This window comes from Pogoniulus pusillus, chromosome 7 (genome assembly GCF_015220805.1).
Source record: "Pogoniulus pusillus isolate bPogPus1 chromosome 7, bPogPus1.pri, whole genome shotgun sequence".
NCBI lineage: Eukaryota > Metazoa > Chordata > Aves > Piciformes > Lybiidae > Pogoniulus > Pogoniulus pusillus.
The window spans coordinates 26,426,588-26,452,606 of record NC_087270.1 but is presented as its reverse complement, the minus strand read 5'-3'; the positions used below and the strand labels follow the sequence as shown (position 1 = coordinate 26,452,606).

The 26,019-nt window shown below is 47.2% G+C and overlaps 1 protein-coding gene across 1 annotated transcript in view; it reads right to left on the bottom strand.

Annotated features, from left to right (window-relative positions):
- The window catches only part of NOL10 (nucleolar protein 10), a 56,872-nt gene extending 37,101 nt beyond the window's left edge, over positions 1-19,771 (bottom strand). The window contains exons 1-11 of the mRNA XM_064146325.1: positions 19,625-19,771; positions 18,485-18,530; positions 17,677-17,775; positions 15,627-15,704; positions 13,143-13,180; positions 9,819-9,955; positions 7,373-7,438; positions 5,741-5,801; positions 5,162-5,247; positions 4,266-4,344; positions 279-428 (exon numbers count right to left, since the gene is read on the bottom strand). Coding sequence (XP_064002395.1) covers positions 279-428; positions 4,266-4,344; positions 5,162-5,247; positions 5,741-5,801; positions 7,373-7,438; positions 9,819-9,955; positions 13,143-13,180; positions 15,627-15,704; positions 17,677-17,775; positions 18,485-18,530; positions 19,625-19,690 — 906 coding nt within the window. The 5' untranslated portion in view covers positions 19,691-19,771. The remainder of the gene's footprint in view (positions 1-278; positions 429-4,265; positions 4,345-5,161; positions 5,248-5,740; positions 5,802-7,372; positions 7,439-9,818; positions 9,956-13,142; positions 13,181-15,626; positions 15,705-17,676; positions 17,776-18,484; positions 18,531-19,624) is intronic.
- Positions 19,772-26,019: the final 6,248 nt, after the last annotated feature.

The window sequence follows — 26,019 nt, the reverse complement described above, 5'->3', positions numbered from 1 at the left end:
CTAGTATTGTCCTGCTCTGGCAGAGGGGTTGGACTCTGTGATCTCCTTGGGTCCCTTCCAACCCCTAACATCCTGTAAGCCTACAAGAAATACAATTTCATTTTCCCTGACTTTCACAAAAAAAAAAAAAAAAGAAAATCTGTGCTGTAGTGAGTTTATCCCACCAGGGGAGGGATCCACCTTAACCCAGGTCACATCAAATTTCAGCTTTATTATTCAAGCTGCATGAAATAAAAGTAACAATTCCGAAATCTGCAAGCAGCAAGATGAACACTTACTGTGTCTTTGTTCCACATCTTGATGATTCGAGAATCTGCAGAAAGAATCAAATCCAGCTGAGGCTGAAACTGAATCGACTTGATGGGCAGCCCATAGTGGTGATCTTTGACTATCAGTGGGTTACTAGACCGGAGATCATACAGCAAAACCTGCAAGAGCAAGAGACAGATTCAACCTGCAATGCTGCAAGAGCAAAACACACAGCAGATCTTCATTAACCAGTAAGAGACAGATTACACCTGCAGTGCTGCAAGAGCAAATAAAACCACACACAGCAGATCTTCACTAAACAGTAAGGGACAGATTAAACCTGCAATGCTGCAAGAGCAAGGAAAAAACACACAGCAGATCTTCACTAAACAGTAAGAGACAGATTAAACCTGCAATACTGCACGATCAAAACACACAGCAGATCTTCACTAAACAGTAAGAGACAGATTAAACCTGCAATACTGCACGATCAAAACACACAGCAGATCTTCACTAAACAGTAAGAGACAGATTAAACCTGCAATACTGCACGATCAAAACACACAGCAGATCTTCACTAAACAGTAAAAGACAGATTAAACCTGCAGTGCTGCAAGACAAAGAAAAAACACACAGCAGATCTTCACTAAACAGTAAGGGACAGATTAAACCTGCAATACTGCAAGATCAAAACACACAGCAGATCTTCACTAAGCAGTAAGAGACAGATTGAACCTGCAATACTGCACGATCAAAACACACAGCAGATCTTCACTAAACACTAAGGGACAGATTAAACCTGCAATACTGCACGATCAAAACACACAGCAGATCTTCACTAAACAGTAAAAGACAGATTAAACCTGCAGTGCTGCAAGACAAAGAAAAAACACACAGCAGATCTTCACTAAACAGTAAGAGACAGATTAAACCTGCAATGCTGCAAGAGCAAAACACACAGCAGATCTTCACTAAACAGTAAGGGACAGATTAAACCTGCAATGCTGCAAGACAAAGAAAAAACACACAGCAGATCTTCACTAAACAGTAAGAGACAGATTAAACCTGCAATGCTGCAAGAGCAAAACACACAGCAGATCTTCACTAAACAGTAAGAGACAGATTAAACCTGCAGTGCTGCAAGACAAAGAAAAAAACACACAGCAGATCTTCACTAAACAGTAAGAGACAGATTAAACCTGCAGTGCTGCAAGACAAAGAAAAAAACACACAGCAGATCTTCACTAAACAGTAAGGGACAGATTAAACCTGCAATGCTGCAAGAGCAAAACACACAGCAGATCTTCACTAAACAGTAAGGGACAGATTAAACCTGCAATGCTGCAAGAGCAAAACACACAGCAGATCTTCACTAAACAGTTAAGAGACAGATTAAACCTGCAATGCTGCAAGAGCAAAACACACAGCAGATCTTCACTAAACAGTAAGGGACAAATTAAACCTGCAATGCTGCAAGATCAAAACACACAGCAGATCTTCATTAAAGAGTTAGCTAAACTTGAGCCTTTGCTTCAATATGTGGATGTGAGTTGCCTAAAAGAAATCATTCTGCTCTCTGAAAAGGGCTTATGATGGGAGTCCAGCTACTCTGGCAACGGGGTTTAACCCCAGCATGCTTCGGTACAGAAAAAAAAATTCAAAAAGCAAATTTAAGAGCTCACCATCTTCCTTTTCAATTTCCATTTGAAAAATGAAACGATTTCAAGGCTTTCAGCATTTCTTAATCATTCATATTTCACTTGAAGTCTCTTCTGCTTTTCTAACCAGACTTATTTTTTGCCTGCCTTTGGCCTCCAAGGAGTGCCACTTCCACTGAGAACACCACCACAGAAAGTAAATTTTGAGCAGAGACTACAGGCCTTGTCTTCCAGAAACATGCACTTTTATCTCCAAAGTTTTCTGTGGAACTTGAGAAAGGCCTTAAATCTTTCCTATGTAAAGTGTGAATGCTAATAACTTGAGAGGGAGAATATATTCTTTATGAACTTATCTTTATTAAACAAACTGTTAACAGTCTCCTACAAACCTTGCCTAACATATGCCAGCACCACGTGTGATGGTTTGGGTGTTACCCACCCCCCTGCACTTAATAAAATCACCCAGACTAGACTCAGTGGCTGTAAATTAAAGAATGAAGCTTTATGCTTACAGCTTAGCATGATATACATGCAGATATTTACAATATCTACATCTGTAGACAGAAATATACAAGTAATAGAGAAACACAACAGCCCTCTCATAAATCAGAATCCCCAGGAGGGGCTCTCAACCACCCTTCCACCTTCTTCCCACCTCTCTACCTTATCCCAAACTTTGCCTTGCATTCAAGGTGAGTTTGGAGAACTGGCCAGGGGGCTAGGAAGCAGATGGATTAGTTAGACAGCAGGTTAGGGAAAGAAGGGAGGCAACCAGAAGCCAGAGTGCAACTCTGTTACCTATGTTTGTGTTCCTGCCTTTATACATCTCAGCCAGCCTATGAGTGCAGTACACATCACCATTGTTTCCTTTTCACAGCCTAGAATCTAATTCCTCTCACTAAAATATCCCAGCTAGCCTCAAACTAACACACCATGACAAGAACAACTCTTACATCTGTACCTCCTATTGAACCAGCTACAGCTTTCTAAACCCATTAAGACTGATGAAGGCAGAAAAAAATCCCTGCTGTTGTTAACTGTTGCCATCAACATTAGTAAATTACATCTAAATCATCCCTCATAGAAAGATGAGACAGTAAGAACAATTACTGAAAGAATCATACAATCACTTCGTGTGGCAAAGACCCTGAACCCAACACTAGCCAGTCCACTACTAAACCATACCTCTAAGCATCACACCTACATGAGGGCCCCACTGAAACCCAGTGCCAAGCCCAGCACAGCAGACTGCAGTTACAAGAAGGTATCTTTCTTTGGGAAAAAACAGCATGCTAGATTTGAAATTCCTCCTTTCCCACCTAGTCACCACTATTCTTGCAGTGGGAGGGAGGGGTTCATGTTTTAAAACTGTCTCAACATTTGTTACAGCCCCTGAGAAGCCAGGATGACATTCACTTCTGCTTTCTGAGCCACCACTAAAGTAAGGGAGAGCACAGAAGTACTGAGATGATCCTGATGGTCTCAAGCAGCCTCCCCACACACCTGCCTCCTTCACCTTCAGTCACAAGCCAACTGAAGAATTTGAAGTTGTGTAGTACATAGGATGTGACAGCTGCAAGTCATCCCTACAGCAAAGAGCAGTTTAAAGAACAACTGTTACCACTCTACACATGTAATTTATGCTCTTCTAAACACCTGCATTAACATGAACTTATATATTTGCAGTAAGTGCACTCAACATACAGTAACTCAGACTGGAACCTGCAGGAACAGGATCTTCTAAGAATTTCTGTAGATCACAGTATCACAGTATCACAGTATCACCAAGGTTGGAAGAGACCTCACAGATCATCAAGTCCAACCCTTTACCACAGAGCTCAAGGCTAGACCATGGCACCAAGTGCCACATCCAACCTTGCCTTGAACTGCCCCAGGGACGGCGACTCCACCACCTCCCCAGGCAGCCCATTCCAGTGTCCAATGACTCTCTCAGTGAAGAACTTTCTCCTCACCTCGAGCCGAAATTTCCCCTGGCGCAGCCTGAGGCTGTGTCCTCTTGTTCTGGAGCTGGCCACCTGAGAGAAGAGAGCAACCTCCTCCTGGCCACAACCACCCTTCAGGTAGTTGTAGACAGCAATAAGGTCACCCCTGAGCCTCCTCTTCTCCAGGCTAAACAACCCCAGCTCCCTAAGCCTCTCCTCGTAGGGCTGTGCTCGAGGCCTCTCACCAGCCTCGTCGCCCTTCTCTGGACACGCTCAAGCATCTCAGTGTCCTTCCTAAACTGGGGGGCCCAGAACTGAACGCAGTACTCAAGGTGTGGTCTGACCAGTGCAGAGTACAGGGGCAGAATGACCTCCCTGCTCCTGCTGACCACACCACTGATGAAGTTAAGTCTACCTGCCCAGTAGATGTTCCAACGGCCACGTTCAAAGCTCCATGAAATTTCAGTGCTGAAATGGATGGCAAACCCTCTATCCTGCAAAGCACAATGCTTACAGTTAGACATTACCCTTTTCTGAAAGCATGTTTACATGTTAAACACAGAGGAGATAAAGAAGGTCAATTAATTCACAGAACTCAGAAATACTACTTCAAAAAGCTGCACTGTTCCAATTTCCAATTTGTGGTTGCATAAAAATATTAGGCACTAATCCACAGGTCAGTAACTACAGACACTACTTTGTGCCTAAGAAAACCCTTTATCATAGAATCAACCCAGTTGGAAGAGACCTCCAAGCTCAGCCAGTCCAACCTTTTGCCCAGCCCTGTCCAATCAACCAGACCATGGCACTAAGTGCCTCATCCAGAGTTTTCTTGAACACCTCCAGGGACTACAACTCCACCACCTCCCTGGGCAGCCCATTCCAATGCCAATCACTCTCTCTGACAACAACTTCCTCCTAACATCCAGCTAAGACCTTCCCTGGCACAACTTGAGACTGTGTCCCCCTGTTCTGCTGCTGGTTACCTGGGAGAAGAGACCAACCCCACCTGGCTAAAACTTCCCTTCATGTAGTTGTAGACAGCAATGAGATTTGCCCTGAGCCTCCTCTTCTCCAGGCTGCACACCCCCAGCTCCCTCAGCCTCTCCTCAGAGGACTGTGTTCCAGGCCTCTCACCAGCTTCATCACCCTTCTCTGGACACACTGAAGTACCTCAACATCTCTCTTGAAATGAGGAGCCCAGAATATTTATTCAGACTGGCAATAAGAGGAGAGGAGCACAGGCAGGTGACTGGCACACAGTGGGACCTGTTACAAGTAAGACGCTTCCAGAAGGCAGCCTTTACTCACTCTGTGTCTGCTGTCACACTGCTCAAAGCACAGTCCAGCAGCCCGACTCGAGTCCTTGTTCTGGGATCCCAGCATTCCACTTTACCCTGCACAGTTCAGAAAACACATTTCAAGCTGATGCAGCAGATGCCTGGTGCTCTGACAACGTTCACATACAACTGAGAGTTATCTAATCTAGGATTACTCAGATTTCTGAGGCTGACACAAGTTGTTCTAATGATGACATACAAGCTCTATACATCTTTCTTTTAATGTGATCCAAAAATCAAAATCATTAGCACTGCATTTCCAAAAATGAACAGGCTACACATGCCAGCTCATCCAGCAGATGTACTGTGAAGTCAAACCACATTATTTTCTCTCCCACCTGCAAAATCTCAAGCATCTCAGGAAACAAGGTAGCTGAAAAATCGTATCAGCACTATGCTCTAAGAAATCATCTTAATTGTTACATACCTAACATAGCAAATGAGATCACAGCAAATGAAAGTAATATGATTTCTTACTATCCCCATGCAAACTACTATGAAGAAGAAATAAACTCCACTGCCTCTTCATAAAAGGAATGCAAACGTTTACCTCAGCCGTCCCCAGAGCAAACAGGAAGTGCACAGGGTTTATGTCACAGACATTGCTCTCTCTGAAACAGAAAAGGGTCGAGTTTAATGACCTCAGAATAATTAAACACATGAATAACTACAGTAATTTCTGCTCATCCTGGAAAAGAAATAGCTGGAGGAAAGGCATGGGTGGCCACCTAAGAGCAGCTTCTTGATACTTAAGAGAAGCTTATCAAGAATTTAGAGCCAGAGACAGATGACTTGACAGAGGTGAGCATTCAACTGCACATCAGGACAATCATCCACATAGACTAAAAATATTAAGTACTGGAATGAGTTGCCCATAGAGGCTGTGGAATTTCAATGATCTAAGACCATCTGGAAAAGTTCAAAGAATCACAGAATTCAGGGTTGAAAAGGGACCTCAAGGATCATCTAGTTCCAACCCCTCTGCCACGGGCAGGGACACTTTCCACTGAATCACGTTGCTCAGATACACATTCAGTCAAGTCTTAAAAACATCCAGGGATGAAGCTTCTTCCACCACTTCCCTGGGCAACCTGTTACAATTGTTTCATCACCTTTATGGTAAAGAAGTTCTTCTAATCTCAGTCTACCCTCCTCTAGTTTGGATCCACTCTGAGGTTCTCTCTAAACTCAGTAATTCAGCCTTTCTCTGCCCATTCCCACCATCTACCACCAGGCCTTGCCATATGAGTTGTTTAAGAATACAATGGGGCAGAACCAATTATGTCAGAAGGCCTTCCCAACTACTTAAGCTCTGAGGCTTACACGTCCAACATGTTCTGATGGACAGCCTGCCTTCCTTTCCCTCCCAGCACGTATCTTGTTTCTCAGCAGGGCACCCAAGATCCCTGTATTTCTCCAACAGGTCTTCCCAAGATAAGTACTTCTCTCTACACCACTCATTCCAGCACTTAACTCGCTTCTGTTCAGAGCCCTCCACCTCCAAGTCTGTAACTCATCCAGCTCCTCCACCTCACCATCTTCTCACAAAGTCAAGCCTCATCATCCAATTCAGATTTGACACTACACACTTAACTCTTCCCTTTCCACCTTTTTTCTTCTGGTGCTTAGTTTCTGCACTGCAACTTCCTTAGCAGTTTTTGTCTATGAAGCCATCTTACCCACCAAGGAGCAGCTGCTGCCTACCCACTAACCACTTCAGTCTCTTCTCACCTGCTTCCCCCTCACATAAAAGAAATCCAGATCCTGCTGGAAAAACAGGGGTTTTCAAACACTCAGGCAAACGCTGGAGATGCAAAAACCCTCTCTGGGCTACTCCAAGAACTGAAGGACAAAGACATGTCTGGGAAAGCACAAACCCTGTGAGAAGGGCTCCATATGATGGCTAAATTGAGCAACAAAGGCCAAGTATTGCTGCAGTGTTCTGCAGTTATACAATGCCCACTGCCAGTCTGCACTGCAGACCTTTAAAACATCCCCGCAAGAGCACTCAAAGCCTAAGAATTAGAACGAAGAGTTACAGAACATAAAGACTCTGCATATGTTGCCTTTGGACTCCATGGAGCGTGGGCAGCACCCAGCTGTGGCAGCAGCGCCAAGCACGCTGGTGGTGTGCTTCCACCTGGTGGAAGTGAAGCAGATGTCCTGCACACACATCACTTACGCAGCCTCCGTCTGCAGGGAGTTGAGGAACCGTCCTTGCTCCAGGTTTAGCCTGTACACTTCAGAGCTGCAAAGGGGAAAATCCAAATTACTCCTTTTTCTGACAACTGCTGAGAAGCACTGCCCTAAGTTAGAGGTTAAAGCTCCTTGCGGACAGCCTAATTTTACCCAATGCACATTCTTCAGACATCCCACTGCAAAAATCGAAGGCACAAACATCCTTCAGTGTTAAAATTACAGAGAAGTGTGCACGTCCAAAGATATTTACTACAATTCAATATCCTGCCAATTATTCTTTTTCCAGGGAAAAGATGTGTCAAGCTACTTAAAATCTTCTAATTCCCCATGATTTACATGACATGTTGAATTGCTGCTTATTCTGTTTGACACCCTAAAGACTTCACTTCATTTTTACTATGTCTTCTCAAAGCTACTTTTAGGACTTGAGCCACACTTTGCCAACAAAACATCAGAGGCGAGACAGAGGCGAGACAGAGGCGAGACAGAGGCGAGACAGAGGCGAGACAGAGGCGAGACAGAGGCGAGACAGAGGCGAGACAGAGGCGAGACAGAGGCGAGACAGAGGCGAGACAGAGGCGAGACAGAGGCGAGACAGAGGCGAGACAGAGGCGAGACAGAGGCGAGACAGAGGCGAGACAGAGGCGAGACAGAGGCGAGACAGAGGCGAGACAGAGGCGAGACAGAGGCGAGACAGAGGCGAGACAGAGGCGAGACAGAGGCGAGACAGAGGCGAGACAGAGGCGAGACAGAGGCGAGACAGAGGCGAGACAGAGGCGAGACAGAGGCGAGACAGAGGCGAGACAGAGGCGAGACAGAGGCGAGACAGAGGCGAGACAGAGGCGAGACAGAGGCGAGACAGAGGCGAGACAGAGGCGAGACAGAGGCGAGACAGAGGCGAGACAGAGGCGAGACAGAGGCGAGACAGAGGCGAGACAGAGGCGAGACAGAGGCGAGACAGAGGCGAGACAGAGGCGAGACAGAGGCGAGACAGAGGCGAGACAGAGGCGAGACAGAGGCGAGACAGAGGCGAGACAGAGGCGAGACAGAGGCGAGACAGAGGCGAGACAGAGGCGAGACAGAGGCGAGACAGAGGCGAGACAGAGGCGAGACAGAGGCGAGACAGAGGCGAGACAGAGGCGAGACAGAGGCGAGACAGAGGCGAGACAGAGGCGAGACAGAGGCGAGACAGAGGCGAGACAGAGGCGAGACAGAGGCGAGACAGAGGCGAGACAGAGGCGAGACAGAGGCGAGACAGAGGCGAGACAGAGGCGAGACAGAGGCGAGACAGAGGCGAGACAGAGGCGAGACAGAGGCGAGACAGAGGCGAGACAGAGGCGAGACAGAGGCGAGACAGAGGCGAGACAGAGGCGAGACAGAGGCGAGACAGAGGCGAGACAGAGGCGAGACAGAGGCGAGACAGAGGCGAGACAGAGGCGAGACAGAGGCGAGACAGAGGCGAGACAGAGGCGAGACAGAGGCGAGACAGAGGCGAGACAGAGGCGAGACAGAGGCGAGACAGAGGCGAGACAGAGGCGAGACAGAGGCGAGACAGAGGCGAGACAGAGGCGAGACAGAGGCGAGACAGAGGCGAGACAGAGGCGAGACAGAGGCGAGACAGAGGCGAGACAGAGGCGAGACAGAGGCGAGACAGAGGCGAGACAGAGGCGAGACAGAGGCGAGACAGAGGCGAGACAGAGGCGAGACAGAGGCGAGACAGAGGCGAGACAGAGGCGAGACAGAGGCGAGACAGAGGCGAGACAGAGGCGAGACAGAGGCGAGACAGAGGCGAGACAGAGGCGAGACAGAGGCGAGACAGAGGCGAGACAGAGGCGAGACAGAGGCGAGACAGAGGCGAGACAGAGGCGAGACAGAGGCGAGACAGAGGCGAGACAGAGGCGAGACAGAGGCGAGACAGAGGCGAGACAGAGGCGAGACAGAGGCGAGACAGAGGCGAGACAGAGGCGAGACAGAGGCGAGACAGAGGCGAGACAGAGGCGAGACAGAGGCGAGACAGAGGCGAGACAGAGGCGAGACAGAGGCGAGACAGAGGCGAGACAGAGGCGAGACAGAGGCGAGACAGAGGCGAGACAGAGGCGAGACAGAGGCGAGACAGAGGCGAGACAGAGGCGAGACAGAGGCGAGACAGAGGCGAGACAGAGGCGAGACAGAGGCGAGACAGAGGCGAGACAGAGGCGAGACAGAGGCGAGACAGAGGCGAGACAGAGGCGAGACAGAGGCGAGACAGAGGCGAGACAGAGGCGAGACAGAGGCGAGACAGAGGCGAGACAGAGGCGAGACAGAGGCGAGACAGAGGCGAGACAGAGGCGAGACAGAGGCGAGACAGAGGCGAGACAGAGGCGAGACAGAGGCGAGACAGAGGCGAGACAGAGGCGAGACAGAGGCGAGACAGAGGCTGCACTTCATACCTTGCTCCTACAAAATACAGGTCACACGATGGATAGTGGTAAGAGAAATCTCTACCAAACTTTGGTATTCTTGTCTTGTAGTAATGGCCATGTTGAGAATGGAACTCCACAAACCTGCCACACTGCAAGAAGACAATCTGGAAACAAAATAGAAAGCACTGAAAGAGACAGACACAGATGACAATCTCCTCAACCTGTCTTATAGCACAAACTCCACTGATTTCTTCTCAAGCTCACAAAGGTTTATCACAGCTCCTGTAAGTAATTTATAGCAAAATGATAGAATCAACTAGTGCTTGATACTCTCACTAGCCACAGCAAAGACCTTTATTAACAAACATTAAATGAGAGTTCAGCAGAGTGCATGTGACACCTCAGAAGTGGATGCTGAGCCACCAGCTTTCCAGACATCTCAATGTCACGCTGCATGAAAACTGTCATCTGCACTTCTCTCAAGCACTACAGCTGTTCACTTCCTTCAGGTACAATGCCAGGCAGACAGTAATGTGCTGATTAATACAACCTGATATACAGTAGGGTTCCAGTACATGACATCAAGAACCTTTGTGCATTCCCTTATTGTTTGCCCACCAAATAAGCTCATTGCTTCTCTGAAATTTAAACATCTCAGCCCTTGAAAAGCCCACAGGGAGGCATCACTAGAAGGCTTTTCTATATCAGTAAATGAAATAGGAACCTGCCCCTACAGTCCTGATGGCAACCAGACATGGCACAACTCATACCCACACAAATGACTTCTTCCCACTCCGGACAGAAAGCATCACCCACAACCATGTTACACTCGTGTTGTACCTCAGGCCATGCCAGGCACTGTGTGCAAGAGGGCCAGCTGCTCTGGCCCAAACTAATGCCATTTTGATGCAAACTATGAAAACAATGAAGTGAGCTGGGTAAGCACACACCAGCTCTTGACTCTGGGCCTCATCCCTATTTAGCTTTGACTACCAAAGTGTCAGTTTAGCTTAGAATATGTATAGACATCCATCTTCCACAGCAGCAAAGAGATCAATTTCCTGTTACTGGACTGCATTGTTTGCAACACTAATAATGAGAAGCTTGGGAAGGGCAAAGTAGAGAAGTTATTTTTCATCTGCACTCTTTATTCATCTCTGTATATTCTTCCCTTATGTCACACAGAGAAGGCACTGACCCAGGCTAGCACTTCATGCTTATTTACTGGGAAATCCTCCCTTACATGGAGTTCCCTAAGTCAAAAGGGACGTTGAGAGCATTCAGAGAGCTACCAAGACAGGTAAGTGTCAGAACACAAAACATACAAAGAGAGGCTGGAAGAATCTCAGCTTTAGCCAGGCAAGTAACTTGATAGCAGCCAGCAACTGACATGCAGCCACAAAACGACAGAATCAAATACTCTGCACTAGAAACTGAGCAATTCCAGATTCTCCTGGGCAGAGTGGACAGAAGTAATTTTTTTTAGTGAGGTAATGCAGCATTTCAACAGATACAGTGAATCTGTGGAATGTGGCATGCTTGCAGTTTTTCACACCTGAAGGCTCTCTTCCTATCAATGTTTTTTATGATTCCAAGCATTTAAAGAGTTAATTTCTCAAATATTCTTCCCTCTAACCCATCCAAAACATTATGACAGCTACCTGAAATAGTTTTCTTTGTGACAATTCAGTAAGTTGTAAGAAAACTAAATTGAAAATAAGCTTGTATAGGCTGTGGAAGCAGGGCTTCAGTGTGAAATACAGCAGCAGTCACAGCTGGAAGCACACACAAACCCTGCTGCTCCTCACAGACAATGCAATGCGCTTCTCAGTCTCCTAAATAACTGTTTGGGCTGTACAACCAGAAGCATTCTCCCACAAACAGGTAAGTGGGAGGCTCCTGTACTCAATCAGTCACCTTTTTTTGCTACTTCATGCACATTCTTGGATGTCTCACAGGGGAAAGACTTTGCAAAGACTAAAGCTAGAAGGCTAGATGACAGCGTGTATCAAACAAGCCTGTACTAGCAATGCCAAGATCTCAGCATTAAGATAAAGGTTTAAGTTTAAAAAAAGAAAAAAAAAAGGCTTTTCCTAGTGAGCACTGCAGAATTATATGGTTACATTTTGTATTTAATTAGCAACACAACTCCTTGGTGAATCGGTAGAGCGAGATTTACAGAAAGAGGTAGTATCTTTTAGAATCATACAATCAGTCAGGGTTGGAAGAGACCACAAGGATCATCTAGTTCCAACTCCCCCTGTCATGGGCAGGGACACCCTACTCCAGAGCAGGATGGCCACAGCCTCATCCAGCCTAGCCTTAAACACCTCCAGGGATGGGGCCTCAACCACCTCCCTGGGCAACCCATTCCAGGCTCTCACCACTCTCATGCTCAACAACTTCCTCCTAACCTCCAGTCTGACCTCCTCACATCCAGTCTAGTTTATTGGATCAACTGCTGCAGCTGAAGAAAGCAGCCAAGTGTGACACACAGAAGCAGCAGCTGTATTACAACTGAAACAGGGCAGAGGGTCTGAAGAACTGTGTCCTTCAGATAGTACCTCTCTCCACAGTTCTCACCTCGTTCACATGCTTATAATCATCAGGGGTACAGCAAGGCTAACAAATCAGACTAACAGCTTATCTACACCCACCCCACCTCTCAGAATAGGAGTATCTGCGTAGCTCTTGTCACAAGGGCTGGCAAATGAACTTCTACAACTACCTGAAGGGGAGGTTGTAGCCAGGAGGAGGTTGCTCTCTTCTCTCAGGTGGCCAGCACCAAAACGAGAGGACACAGCCTCAAGCTACGCCAGGGGAAATTTAGGCTTGAGGTGAGGAGAAAGTTCTTCACTGAGAGAGTCATTGGACACTGGAATGGGCTGCCTGGGGAGGTGGTGGAGTCGCCGTCCCTGGGGCTGTTCAAGGCAGGATTGGACGTGGCACTTGGTGCCATGGTCTAGCCTTGAGCTCTGTGGTAAAGGGTTGGACTTGATGATCTATGAGGTCTCTTCCAACCTTGGAGATACTGTGATGTTATCATCCTGAGAGAATTAACTAATTCAATTTTTCTCCTTATTTTGTTTGCAAGACAGATCATTATTTGAAGTTTTTCTCTACTACAGACAAAAGACTTTGGAAGTGGTAAGACAAATTATAATAGAACGAGACAAAGTAAACAAACAACGTTTTGAAGGTACAAGAAACATTTACCCTAATGCTCTTAAAAAAAAAACCTTTTCTGTTCCAAAATGTTGTGTTGATTGACTGCTCTTACTATATATGAAAATGCATTTTAATACACATTAAACAGTTGTTTCATTTATACACTGAAGACAGTAAACATACCTTTGAGTAATCATCTGATAAAATCTCAAATGTAACCACTAGAGGAGAGAGCAAGAGAATTTTAAGTCAACTCAAGTGAGCTGATTTGCAACACTGGCATAAATCCTGCAAACGTTTACATTCACACTAACCTTTAGTCACACAAGTATTCCCCACAGCTGTCAACTCATAACGAGGCACTGTGATAACATCTTTAATTATAAAGCTTTGTTTGCAAAACAGCAAGCAGTGTTCTAAAAGTGTAGACACATGAGGCACCTTGTAATCTTTTTATCATTTTGGTGTACTTGACACACGTTCCTCAACACAATGCTAAGCAATGCCTTTGTTGGCACAGGAAACATCTAACCAAACGGCTTTCATTGAGTGTGTGGTCCAGGGACATTTGGCAGTCCATCAGATACGATTAAAAATGCATTTTAACTTAGAATTAGTCAGGGTTGGAAGGGACCACAAGGATCATCTAGTTCCAACCCCCCTGCCATGCCCAGGGACACCCTACCCTGGAGCAGGCTGCCCAGAGCCCCATCCAGTCTGGCATTAAACACCTCCAGGGACAGGACCTCCATCACCTCCCTGGCCAACCCATTCCAGGGTCTCACCACTCTCATGGTGAAGAACTTCCTCCTCATGTCCAGCCTGAAATGACATGAGTTCAGAGAGATGTTGAGGTGCTGGAAGGTGTCCAGAGAAGGGCGACAAAGCTGGTGAGGGGCCTGGAACGCAAACCCTATGAGGAGAGGCTGAGGGAGCTGGGGTTGTTTAGCTTAGAGAAGGCTCAGGGCTGACCTCATTGCTGTCTACAACTACCTGAAGGGACATTGTAGACAGGTGGGGGTTGGTCTCTTCTCTCAGGCAACCACCAATAGAACAAGGGGACAAAGTCTCAAGTTGTGCCGGGGAAGGTCTTAGCTGGATATTAGGAGGAAGTTCTTCCCAGAGAGAGTGACTGGCATTGGAATGGGCTGCCCAGGGAGGTGGTGGAGTCACCATTCCTGGAGGTGTTCAAGAAAAGACTGGATGAGGCACTTAGTGCCATGGTCTAGTTGACTGGCTAGGGCTGGGGGATAGGTTGGACTGGATGATCTTGGAGGTCACTTCCAACCTGGTTGTTTCTATGTACAAACCTGCACAAGCAATCCTTCTAAGGAGGCAGCACTTCCACTGAAAAAGTTTTAAGGCTTAAAAAAACCAACCAAACAAAAACCAACCACAATACAAATTGAAAGCTTCTATCCATAGTGAACACTGCAACCTGATGAACTTAGCCTAGTTTTAAATGAGCTGCATTTGGAACACTAAGGAGTAACCACTTCAGCTAAACTGTTCCATTTAAATGAGGCAGAGTCACTTCAGGTAACAGTTAAATGAGCTACTTTCATTCCTAATTAAACATACTCCTGCAGTCTAGTAAGATGGTAGCTCAAAAAGTTTTACTTTAAGCTCCAATTACCAGTAAGCAGATGCTATTACAACAACAGCTGCTCCACTAAAGGGGGTCCCAATCTCACCATACCTTCCTCTCTCAACCACTGCCCCTACAACTTCCCTTCTTACTACATTGTAGAACTCTCTTCACTCAACATGAAGAAACACCACCATACTCTACTCCTCTCTTCCTCAATAATTCAGTAGGTCTCCATTTTTATTATTCTCATCATTTTCACACCCCACTGTTAGACCAGCTTCATTCTTCCCTAACCATTTAGAACTTCTACCACTCTATGCTCATTTCCTTATTACTTTGCTTATCCTTGTACCCCAGCTTTTAGCCATCAGTCTTCTAACAAAAAAACCCAAACTAAACCAAACCCATGCAAGTACCATTTGCCAAATCTATGCACCCTAAAACTCAAGATCCAGAGCAGATCTGACCTCTTCCCCTGGTCCAGCCGCCAGCAAATTCTCCCTTTCCACTGTATGGATGGCTCCTTGCTTTCCTAACCACAGCTGCTCTCCCTCCCAATTAGTAGCAGGTGGTGTAAATTAGGGCCTTGGCCATGCTACCATCTATCATTCAGTAAACAAACGAAAAAACAAACCAACCAACCATACCAGCCCACATCAGGGAGTTCTCTTTATCCTCTAACTCACCTTAAGCTTCAGCAGGAGAACAGCAAGAGCTCATTTCAGCAATGACAGTGAAAGCACAGCACACTCTCCTGCCTCACTGCTTCACCCAAGGGGAAAGAGAGGAGATCTGGTCACCTCTTGGCCTTGGCACCCCTCTGCACTCACTATTCAGAGCACAGACCTCAGCTAAATCCACTTGCTGAGCACTGCACTTACTGGCCCAAGGTAAACATCACATTCCTTGGACCACTCCAAGAGAATAAATAAATTAGGAGGAGTACAAGGGATAAAACTAGGCAATTATTGTGTTCCTGCAAAGCACCTTCTCTGTTCTCAGCATAGGGAGAGAAATTTCTACTTGAGTTCAACCTGAATTATGTATGAGAGATATCAGTCACAGCTCATACCAACCTTCAGAATCTAAGCATCTTTCAAATTTCTGGGATAACTGATAGGTATCGAAACAGCGGATCCTTGGCTTGTAAGTTCCTGAAAGAAGAATTTGATCTTTAGTAAAAAATGTCAGCCAAAAGAACACTAAAGCATTGTTTAAATGTAACAACTAACACATACAGGCCTTACTGCATTTCAGTTCTAAGCATCCTGATTGCACTCAAGTCTCTCTGAGTGGAAGAGCATGCCTCTTGTTGGCATAACCTACGACCTGACTTGTGTCTCCAGTGCCTGAAAGGACCCTACTTGTCTGTAGGTTCTTCTGATTACCAGACACATCTGTGCTAGTTTGAAGCTAGCTAGAGTGCTTTGGTGAGAAGAACTAGATTACAGGCTGTGAAAAGGAAACGATGGTGATGTCTACTTCACTCATAGGCTTGCTGAGATGGATAAGAACAAGAACACAAACATAGATAACGGAGTCGCTGTCTGGGCTTTGGGCTGAATTTCTATCTCTCTCTAACCTGCCATCTGTGTGACTAATTCTTCTGCTTCCTAATCCCCCTAGCTGACCCTCCACACTACCTTAAACATAAGGCAAGATCTTGGGTAAGGTTGAAGGGCGGGAGAAAGGTGGAAGGACAGCTGAGAGCTCCTCCTGGGAACTCAGGTTTCTGTGAGGGCTGTTGTGTTTCTGTATTACCTTTTAACCTTGTATATTTCTGCCTATAACTGTATATATTGTAAATATCTGCTTGCATATTGTGCTAAGCTGTAAATATAAAGCTTCATTCAATTTCCAGAGCTGCTGAGTCTAGTCTGGGTGATTTTCCAAACGCGGGGGGAGGGGAAGGACGACACAAGACACAAACACAGATGGGTAACACCCAAACAATCACAACATCCTACAGAACCTAATACCTCCCAGGAGGTCCAAAAGACCAAGGCTCTTTATGCTCTGAACACCTACTACAACATTCACGTTTGGATCCTGCTGTGACTGTCATGACACACAGCATGATCCTCCTTCAAAACAACATCGAGACCATGTCTGGAAGTTATTCAGAGCAAGTTATCATATATCTACAATAATTAAGAACTTATCTTCTAACAGTATTATCAACACTTCAGTTTGTGTTATAAACTTCTGGTGGCAGGGGGGTTGGACCAGATGACCTTCAAAGGTCTCTTCCAAGGTCTCATGCTGTGATTCTAGGATTCAAAAGAACATCTGCATGTGTTCCACAATGCCACCACCAATGCTGCTGCTGCTCTATCACATCTACCAGCCAGCAGTGTGCCCATGTGGCCAAGAGAGCCAGTGGCATCCTGGCCTGCATCAGGAATGGTGTGGTCAGCAGGAGCAAGGAGGTCATTCTGCCCCTGTACTCTGCACTGGTTAGACCACACCTTGAGTATTGTGTTCAGTTCTGGGCCCCCCAGTTTAAAAGGGATGCTGAGATGCTTGAGCGTGTCCAGAGAAGGGCGACAAGGCTGGTGAGAGGCCTTGAGCACAAGCCCTATGAGGAGAGGCTGAGGGAGCTGGGATTGTTTAGCCTGGAGAAGAGGAGGCTCAGGGGTGACCTTATTGATGTCTACAACTACCTGAGGGGTGGTTGTGGCCAGGAGGAGGTTGCTCTCTTCTCTCAGGTGGCCAGTGCCAGAACAAGAGGACACAGCCTCAGGCTGCGCCAGGGGAGATTTAGGCTGGAGGTGAGGAGAAAGTTCTTCACTGAGAGAGTCATTGGACACTGGAATGGGCTGCCTGGGGAGGTGGTGGAGTCGTCGTCCCTGGGGCACTTCAAGGCAAGGTTGGACGTGGCACTTGGTGCCATGGTCTAGCCTTGAGCTCTGTGGTAAAGAGTTGGACTTGATGATCTGTGAGGTCTCTTCCAACCCTAATGATACTGTGATACTGTGATCTGAAGGCTACACTTCCAAAACTCTCTGCAGTGCTACATTTCCAACTGAACTCTTAGCCATTCTGTTTGAAACACTAAGTCATCCTGCAACCAAGACTTTCTCATGCCTTTGGCATCTGCCAGAGAGAGGCACTTTGTTAACTCACCAACTGCCATAATATACTGTCCGTCTCTTGATACCTTAATCTTTGTGCTAACTGTTGGCATTTCAAAGTCTTGAATAAGTTCAATTCTTCTACGGATATCTAGAGAAAACAAAAAAGAACTTTGGTAAAGGCAGCACACCTGCATTAGTCCAAAACAATGTGATGGCTTCTTACACAAGTATGTCAAGTTAACTGTACGTAGGGAACATCTATGCAGATCTTGTCAAGCACAGAGATCTTCCAAGTATAAACAACACATTATGAGCAGATTAAGATGGTTTGCTAACTCTGAGTAGCAGGCTAACTCCACACAAAATAACTGTCCAATTTGAGGTAACTGCGTGACAAATTATTATACAGCCCATTTTACACAACTAAGCCCTTGTATAATGGACCTCCACCCTCCTGTTAATTCTCTGCATTTTTTGGTTGGTTGAATTTCTCACCCAGCATTTCTATGGCATGTAAACAGCCATTTTTATTTTGCATAACAACCTTCAGTGAAAATGATTAAGTTCCTGCACTCTTTAAGAGTTGTATAAAGAGGGCATTACAGTTGGACTTCCTCATGAGCTACATGTGGACTTAATCTCTTGTATATGCAACCCCAATATTTAGTATTTGAAATGTAAACCAACACTCTCATGTTCTGTTCACATAAAGCTATATGGGAAGTGGAAGCAACGATTCGTAGCCTTGTAGCTTTTAAAGCAGGAGGTATGCATCACTCCCCTGCATCAGGCAGCGAAGCATCTCTCTCTGACCCTGTGTGCAGTGAACGTGCAGCTGAGCATCATGGAAAACTCACCCACATCTTTCTTCTGCAAAGCTCTTTTCTTCCTGTCTGAGAGCCACTGTAAGGAAAGATACAAATCAGTCTCGAGTTCTTATCCATAAAGGAACCTGAGGATCACTTCAAGGTTATTCACCTTGGAAGTATATCACACCTGGGACGTTCACTTTCTTTCTTTTTCCTTGATTATTTTTAACATCTCCCCGTTTTGCTAACTCACATCAAGGAAACTTAGGAAGTCGAGTAGGGTCTGTGGAAGGACACACCTACACTTATAGCTGCGTGCATTCAAGCAGCAGTTTTAGTTTAAAAAGTACTCAGAGCCGGTTTCGGACGATGGCCCAACCTCGGCACTGCGCACACAGGGAAGGGGCAGGTCAGAGAGCTGCGGCGGTCCCGGCCCCAAGGGTGCAGCACGGTCGGAAAGGCTCCGGCCGCGACCGGCGGCAGCCCCTACCCCGAACACACAGCATGCTTGGAACGGCTCCGGCCGCGACCGGCGGCAGCCCCTACCCCGAACACACAGCATGCTTGGAACGGCTCCGGCCGCGACCGGCGGCAGCCCCTACCCCGAACACACAGCATGCTTGGAACGGCTCCGGCCGCGACCGGCGGCAGCCCCTACCCCGAACACACAGCATGCTTGGAACGGCTCCGGCCGCGACCGGCGGCAGCCCCTGCCCGGAACGGCTCCGGCCGCGACCGGCGGTGGCCCCTGCCCTGAACACACAGCATGCTTGGAACGGCTCAGGCCGCGACCGGCGGCAGCCCCTGCCCTGAACACACAGCATGCTCAGAACGGCTCCGTCCGCGACCGGCGGCAGCCCCTGCCCTCAGCATGCAACATGCTCAGAACGGCTCCGTCCGCGACCGGCGGCAGCCCCGGCCCTCAGCATGCAGCATGCTCAGAACGGCTCCGTCCGCGACCGGCGGCAGCCCCTGCCCTGAACACACAGCATGCTCAGAACGGCTCCGTCCGCGACCGGCGGCAGCCCCGGCCCTCAGCACGCAGCATGCTCAGAACGGCTCCGGCCGCGACCGGCGGCAGCCCCGTCCCCGAGCACGCAGCACGCTTGAAGCGGCTCCGGCCGCGGAGACCGGCGGCGCCCCGAGGCCCGGCCAGAGGCCCTCTCTGTCTCCGCGCCGCTCTCTCACCTCCGGGAGGCTCCTGCCGGCGCTCAGGCTGTAGATCTTCACCTCGTTGAGGCTGGAGACCTGCATGGCCGCGGCCGCACCAGCGCTTCCGGGGCAGAGGGAAGCGGAAGGCGCCTCGCTGCCGGTCCGTGCTCCGGGTCCCGGCGGCCACCGCAGCCCCGCTGGGCCCTTCCGCTGCGGGCAAAACCGAGTCTTGTCATCGACTCACAGGATGGCTGAGGTTGAAAAGCACCTTTGAGATCACCGAATCCAACCGTAACCCGACTGCCATGGCCACTAAACTATATCCTGAAGCGAAACATCGTCAGCCTCTTGAACACCTCCAGGCGTGGGGACTGCACCGCCTCCTTAGGCAGCCTGTGCCGATCCCTGACCGCTCTTTCATCGAAGAAATTGTTCCTCAACTCCAACCTAAACCTCCCCTGGTACAGTTTCAGGCCATTTGCTCTCCTTGTATCACCTGATATCAGGGAGAAGAGACCAACCTGCACCTGGCTCCAGCCTCCTTCTGGGGAGCTGTAGAAAGCAATGAGGTCTTTCTTTAGCCTCCTCCTGACTAAACAACCTCAGCTCCCTCAGCTGCTCCTCACATGATGTCTTCCAAACTCCTTACCGGCCTCGTTGCTCTTTTCTGGACATGGTCCAGGGCCTCGATGTCTTTCCTATACTGTGGCACCCTGCTCTGAACACAGCACTCAGGCTGTGGCCTCACCAGGGCCAAGTACAGGGGCACCATCACTATCCTACTCCTGCTGGACGCACTGGTTTTGGTCCAGGCCAGGATGCTGGTGGCCTTCCTCACCCTCAATCCCTCCATACAAGTCATTAATGAAGATATTAAACACACCTGGGCCCAGTACCAGCCCCAGGGGGACACATCTTGTGACCAGCTGCCAGCTGGGCTTAACTCCATTAGTCACAAGTCTTTGGGCCTGGCCATCAAAACAGTTTTTAATCCAGCCAGGAGCCCACCTGGCTATGGGCTGTAAGGTCCTTGGTGAGAATGTCGTGGGAGACGGTGTCAGAGGCTTGGGGTTCAAGAAAGCTGGATCAAGAACTGGCTGGATGGCAGAGCCCAGAGAGTGGTGGTGAATGGTGCCACATCCAGCTGGCAGCTGTCACCAGTGGTGTTCCCCAGGGATCAGTGCTGGGACCAGTCCTGTTCAATATCTTTATTGATGACCTGGACGAGGGGATTGAGTCCAGCATCAGTAATTTTGCAGATGGCACCAAGCTAGGAGCAGGTGTGGAGCTGTTGGAGGGTAGGAGAGCCCTGCAGAGGGACCTGGACAGGCTGGCTGGGTGGGCAGAGGCCAATGGGATGAGATTGAACAAGGCCAAGTGCAGGGTTCTACACTTTGGCCACAACAACCCCAAGCAGTGCTACAGGCTGGGGACAGAGTGGCTGAGAGCAGCCAGAAGGAAAGGGACCTGGGGGTACTGATAGATAGTGGCTGAAGATGAGCCTGTACTCCCCTCAGCACAACTTGAGACTTTGTCCCCTTGTTCTATTGGTGGTTGCCTGAGAGAAGAGACCAACTCCCACCTGGCTGCAACCTCCCTTCAGGTAGTTGTAGACAGCAGTGAGGTCAGCCCTGAGCCTCCTCTTCTCTAAGCTAAACAACCCCAGCTCCCTCAGCCTCTCCTCATAGGGTTTGTGGTTTTGTGTTTGCCAGCAAACAGAAGGACCCCTTTTCATTGCTTTGTAGCAGCACCACTTAAAGAAGAATGGATGTGCAAAATTCTGACTGCTCCTTTTGTAGCTTACAAGAGCAGAGACAAGGCCAAAAATAATGTACATCCAATCTATAGACACCTTGGAGAACCAGCAAAAGTCACCACTGAATTCTTCTCACAATCCATACCTGGAGTGAGATGCAAACTGAAGTTGTTTCAAGTAAGTTTTATGTAGGGTATTCCCTGGATGATGCATCTCACTAATGGTGACACCAGCATGATGGTGAGACAACTCTGCTCTGCTTGGTATGAGAGGGTACTATAGCTGAGATTCATGGTGATAATAAACCTGAATACAGGTGCCTGCAAGGGTGCTAAATGTCTGAGCTCCCATGTCACAGAAGAAAGACTTCACCTCCTTGAAATACACCATTTGAGATTCCATATGGTATCCAGGACACCTAGAATGGGGCTGACACAAGACCTGTGGAAAACCCATGGCCTCTGCAGTATGGGCAGGATGTTCAAGGACATCTCAAGTGGCACTAAAAGCTCAGGCAGCTGAATCTCATCCCTAGTAAATGCAGTTAATGAAGCCTGAGGAGCACTGTAGCACAGTAGCCACCAGGTGTCTTCACAGTGAGTACAACCATTTCTAGGTTCCGCTGTCTTAGTTACTTAGATCACCACTGGCCATTAATTGGTATTTAAAGTTTATTCACTTGTCAACTCAGAGGTCTTGTGCTATTTGAGACGCCCTATGGAATCCCAGACATCTGCAAGGAGTTGACTGGTGTTACACAAGATGTGCAGAACATCGGTGTCACCCTGGAACAGTACCTGAAGGCCCAGCAGGTTGCTCCAGGGCACCTCAAAAGGTCTTAGGCGGGATCAGGAAGACTGAAGCTACAAAGAATACACCTAGAAGTGTAAAACAGTAATGAATCCTACAGCCTGGAGAATTATGTGACCTTCTTCAGATGAGGCTGCCTGAGGATGCCTGCCCCTCTCATCTGTTCCCTAGATCCACTTAACTTAAGGAGAACCTCCTTTACTTTGAGAGTGATGGAGCACTGAAACAGGCTGCCCAGAGTGGTTGTGGAGTCTTCTTCTCCAGAGACTTTCAAAACCCACCTGGACACATTCCTGGGCAGCCTGACCTAGGTGACCCTGTCTGAGCAGAGAATTTGACTTAATGATCATCAGAAGTCCCTTCCAACTCATTCTATGATTCTGTGATAACTGACGGCAGTGCAAATGAAGAGGGGTAGAACCCAGAGGTTCTGGCTGCACAAGAGAAACACAGGTTTTATTTCAAATTGCTTGAAATTCATTTTTCATTCTTGTCAGTCCAATTTAGGTTTCAGGCAACATCAATAAATCTAAGCCTGGCCAGCCACATGTTTAAGGCTTCTTATAAACACAAGGATAAAGATCCACTGCCATGTGGACTATTAACATTTCAACCTGGATAACTTCAGGGCAGCCACATCTGCTTGTTCCAGCTACTACAGAGTTTAAAATGTTAGGAACTGGATGGTGCAGGAGCAGCTTTGACTTCCTAAGTATTTTGCTTCCTGGATATAGTGAGTACAAACCAATGAATGCTGTGTGTAGTGCTGAGCTGTGACATGCTGCTGGAGCTGCGGAGGGGAAGGCAGGTGTGCAGGCTGCCAGCAGCTGAGGTGTGCAATACCTTAGGGCAAGAGCACATAATTTTGCTTGCGTTTTCTTTCTGTTTCTAGTGTCTGAATCCGTTGTGTGTGTTACCTGGTGGCAGACATGGTGGTGCAGTGTTACATTCTCTGATGTTAATGCCTGTGCTAGTTTGAACCTAGCTAGGATAATTTGGTGAGAAGAATTAGGTTATAAGCTGTGAAAAAGAAACAGTGGTTATGTCTACTTTACTCATAGGCTTGCTGAGATATATAAAAACAAGAACATAAACAAAGATAACAGAGTTTGCTCTCTGGCTTTGGACTGCATTTTTCTCTCTCTAACCTGCCATCTGTGTGACTAATCCTTCTGCTTCCTAACCTCCCCAGCCAATCCTCCAAACTCACCTTCAATGTAAGGCAAAGTCTGGGGTAAGGTAGGGGTAGGAAGAAGGTAGAAGGGTGGTTGGGAGCCCCCTCCTGGGGACTTTCTGGGAGAGCTATTGTGTTTCTGTATTACTTTTTAAGTTGTATATTTCTGTCTATAGCTGTATAGATTGTAAATATCTGGTTGTATCTTGTGCTAAGCTGTAAATATAAAGCTTCATTCCATTTCCAGCTCGTCTGAGTCTAGTCTGGCTGATTTTCTTAAGTGTGGGGGGGTGGGGAACAGCCAAACCATCACAACGCCAAGTGGACATTGTGTCCCCCATCAGTAGATACCCAGCAGTGGTTGTGTGCAGTACCACCTGTCAGCTACACTCACACTGAAACAGCACTTAGCGTTCAGTGAATAAATGCAACTCATCACAGTACAGAGAGAGCAAATAACCAAATTAAGGAAGGAATTGTGATAAAGAGGCAGTTTGTGCACTGATCTTGAAAACACACAGAAAACCATTTTCATTTAAATTGTGTTTTATTATCCATTTAGGAGGTTCTTCAGTGAAATATTTTGAATAGTGATTTTAAACACATGGCTACAATAATAGCAAAACACACAGGACTAGGAAATCAGATTTAAACCATTCTTTCTGAGAAGAGCCACTCCCTCCCTCCCTCCCCCCCGTATTAAACAGATAATGCCCATAATAGATGTATACATTGTTTTATAGAGAACTACAGCTCTGTGGTTGCTCTTTTACAACCTTAAAGCATAAGATTTCCCATTGGTATCACTGTAATAATTGTCTAGGTAATTAATTTTGGTTATTAGTTAGGGAAATTTGACTTGGGAGGTATTTCAACACTTAATGACTGTTTGGAGGCAGGGTTTTGGTGCTTAGTGCGGCATCTGAAGAAGTACTCCTAGAGGGAAGCAAAGTCACAGAGAGGTTCATTGCCTTGATGGATCAGAGGCAGCAGAAGAACACATGATGGTCATGAGGGAGTTAGACAGCTTTATAATCACATGGCACCCACACATGAGCTGGGGAACTGGCAGGACAGACAAGAGCTGTGACAGCTGTGCTGCCACCAGCATGCAGCATGCTCTTCACAGCCCATGACGTTAGGTGCTGCATCCCTCCTTCCCTCCTCCACCTTCACTACTGCTTCATCCAGCCTGAAAAAAGTATAATCGGGGGAGGGAATATTTCAAAGTCACAGTAAAACCAGAAAATGTGGTCCTAGGAAACATCCAGTAAGACACCTTCACTACTGCTTAATCAATATTTCAAAGTCACAGTAAAACCAGAAAATGTGGTACTAGGAAACATCCAGTAAGACCCTGCTTAGGCATTAGCGTTGTGTTTTCTTGGTACATTTCTATTAAACAATACATGAAGTAGCATGATGTTTTCCACTGTAAGAGGAGTAATGAAAGCAAATTATTGCATATGGAGGGAAAAAAAAGTGACATTGCAGCTCTTGCCTTAAGGTATAACACACCACAGCTGCTGGCAGCCTGCACACCTGCCTGCTTCCTCCACAGCTCCAGCAGCGTGTCACAGCTCAGCACTACACACAGCATTCATTGGTTTGTACTCACTATATCCAGGAAGCAAAATGCTTTGTCAAAGCTTCTCCTGCATCATCCAGATCCTAACATTTTTAACTCTGTAGTAGCTGGAACAAGTAGATGTGGCTGCCCTGAAGTTACCTGGGTTTCCATCCTTACCAAGTCTTGGGTTTGCCTCACGTTGCTGCAGTGCAAACATTTAGGAAGGAAATGGTGTACATTGTAGTATCTACAAATGGACGGCCCTTCAGCCTGGTTTTTATGTTGAATACTGCAACATCCCTGCACACAAGAGCATCCCCAGCAGCTGGTGCCACTTCAGCAAGCAGCATTCCTTGTCAGCTGACACAATTCTAAATTTAAGAAGCTTACAAGACCATAACATTTCTAATCATGTGAAGTATTTCCATGGCTTGACCGCAGCAAGGATCCAGTGAGAACTACTTGGTTTGAGCTGGGACAGAGCTGCCTCATCCAAGTGAAGAGGTGTGCTCAGGTCCCTAGCCTATGGGTGGACCTGCTCCAACATCAGCTCATTCTACTTTCATTCTGTAGAATGTTCAGTCTACAGAAACAAAGCAAAACACACAGAACAAGGGGACACAGTCTCAAGTTGTGCTGGGGGAGGTCTAGGCTGGATGTTAGGGGGAAGTTCTTCCCAGAGAGAGTGATTTGCCATTGGAATGGGCTGCCCGGGGAGGTGGTGGAGTCACCATCCCTGGAGGTGTTGAAGCAAAGCCTGGATGGGGCACTTAGTGATATGGTCTAGTTGATTGGCTAGGGCTGGGTGCTAGGTTGGACTGGATGAGCTTGGAGGTGTCTTCCAACCTGCTTGATTCTATGATTCTATGAAAACAGAAATTCATTTCTCTGAATGGCATCACACACATCAATATGTTAGTTTTTTTAGATAACTTCTGCAAAAGTCCTTTTGTTGTGCCCTAAGGGACACCATGACTAAAATGAACTAGTATAATCACATGAAAAAGGAATGTTTAATTAGCCTAGAAAGGAAAAAGAATAAACAACAAAAACAACAACAAAAGGCAAGCTGAAAAAAAATTCAAGTGGTTATTTTGGTTACAAACCTCAGTGTCTTTTTC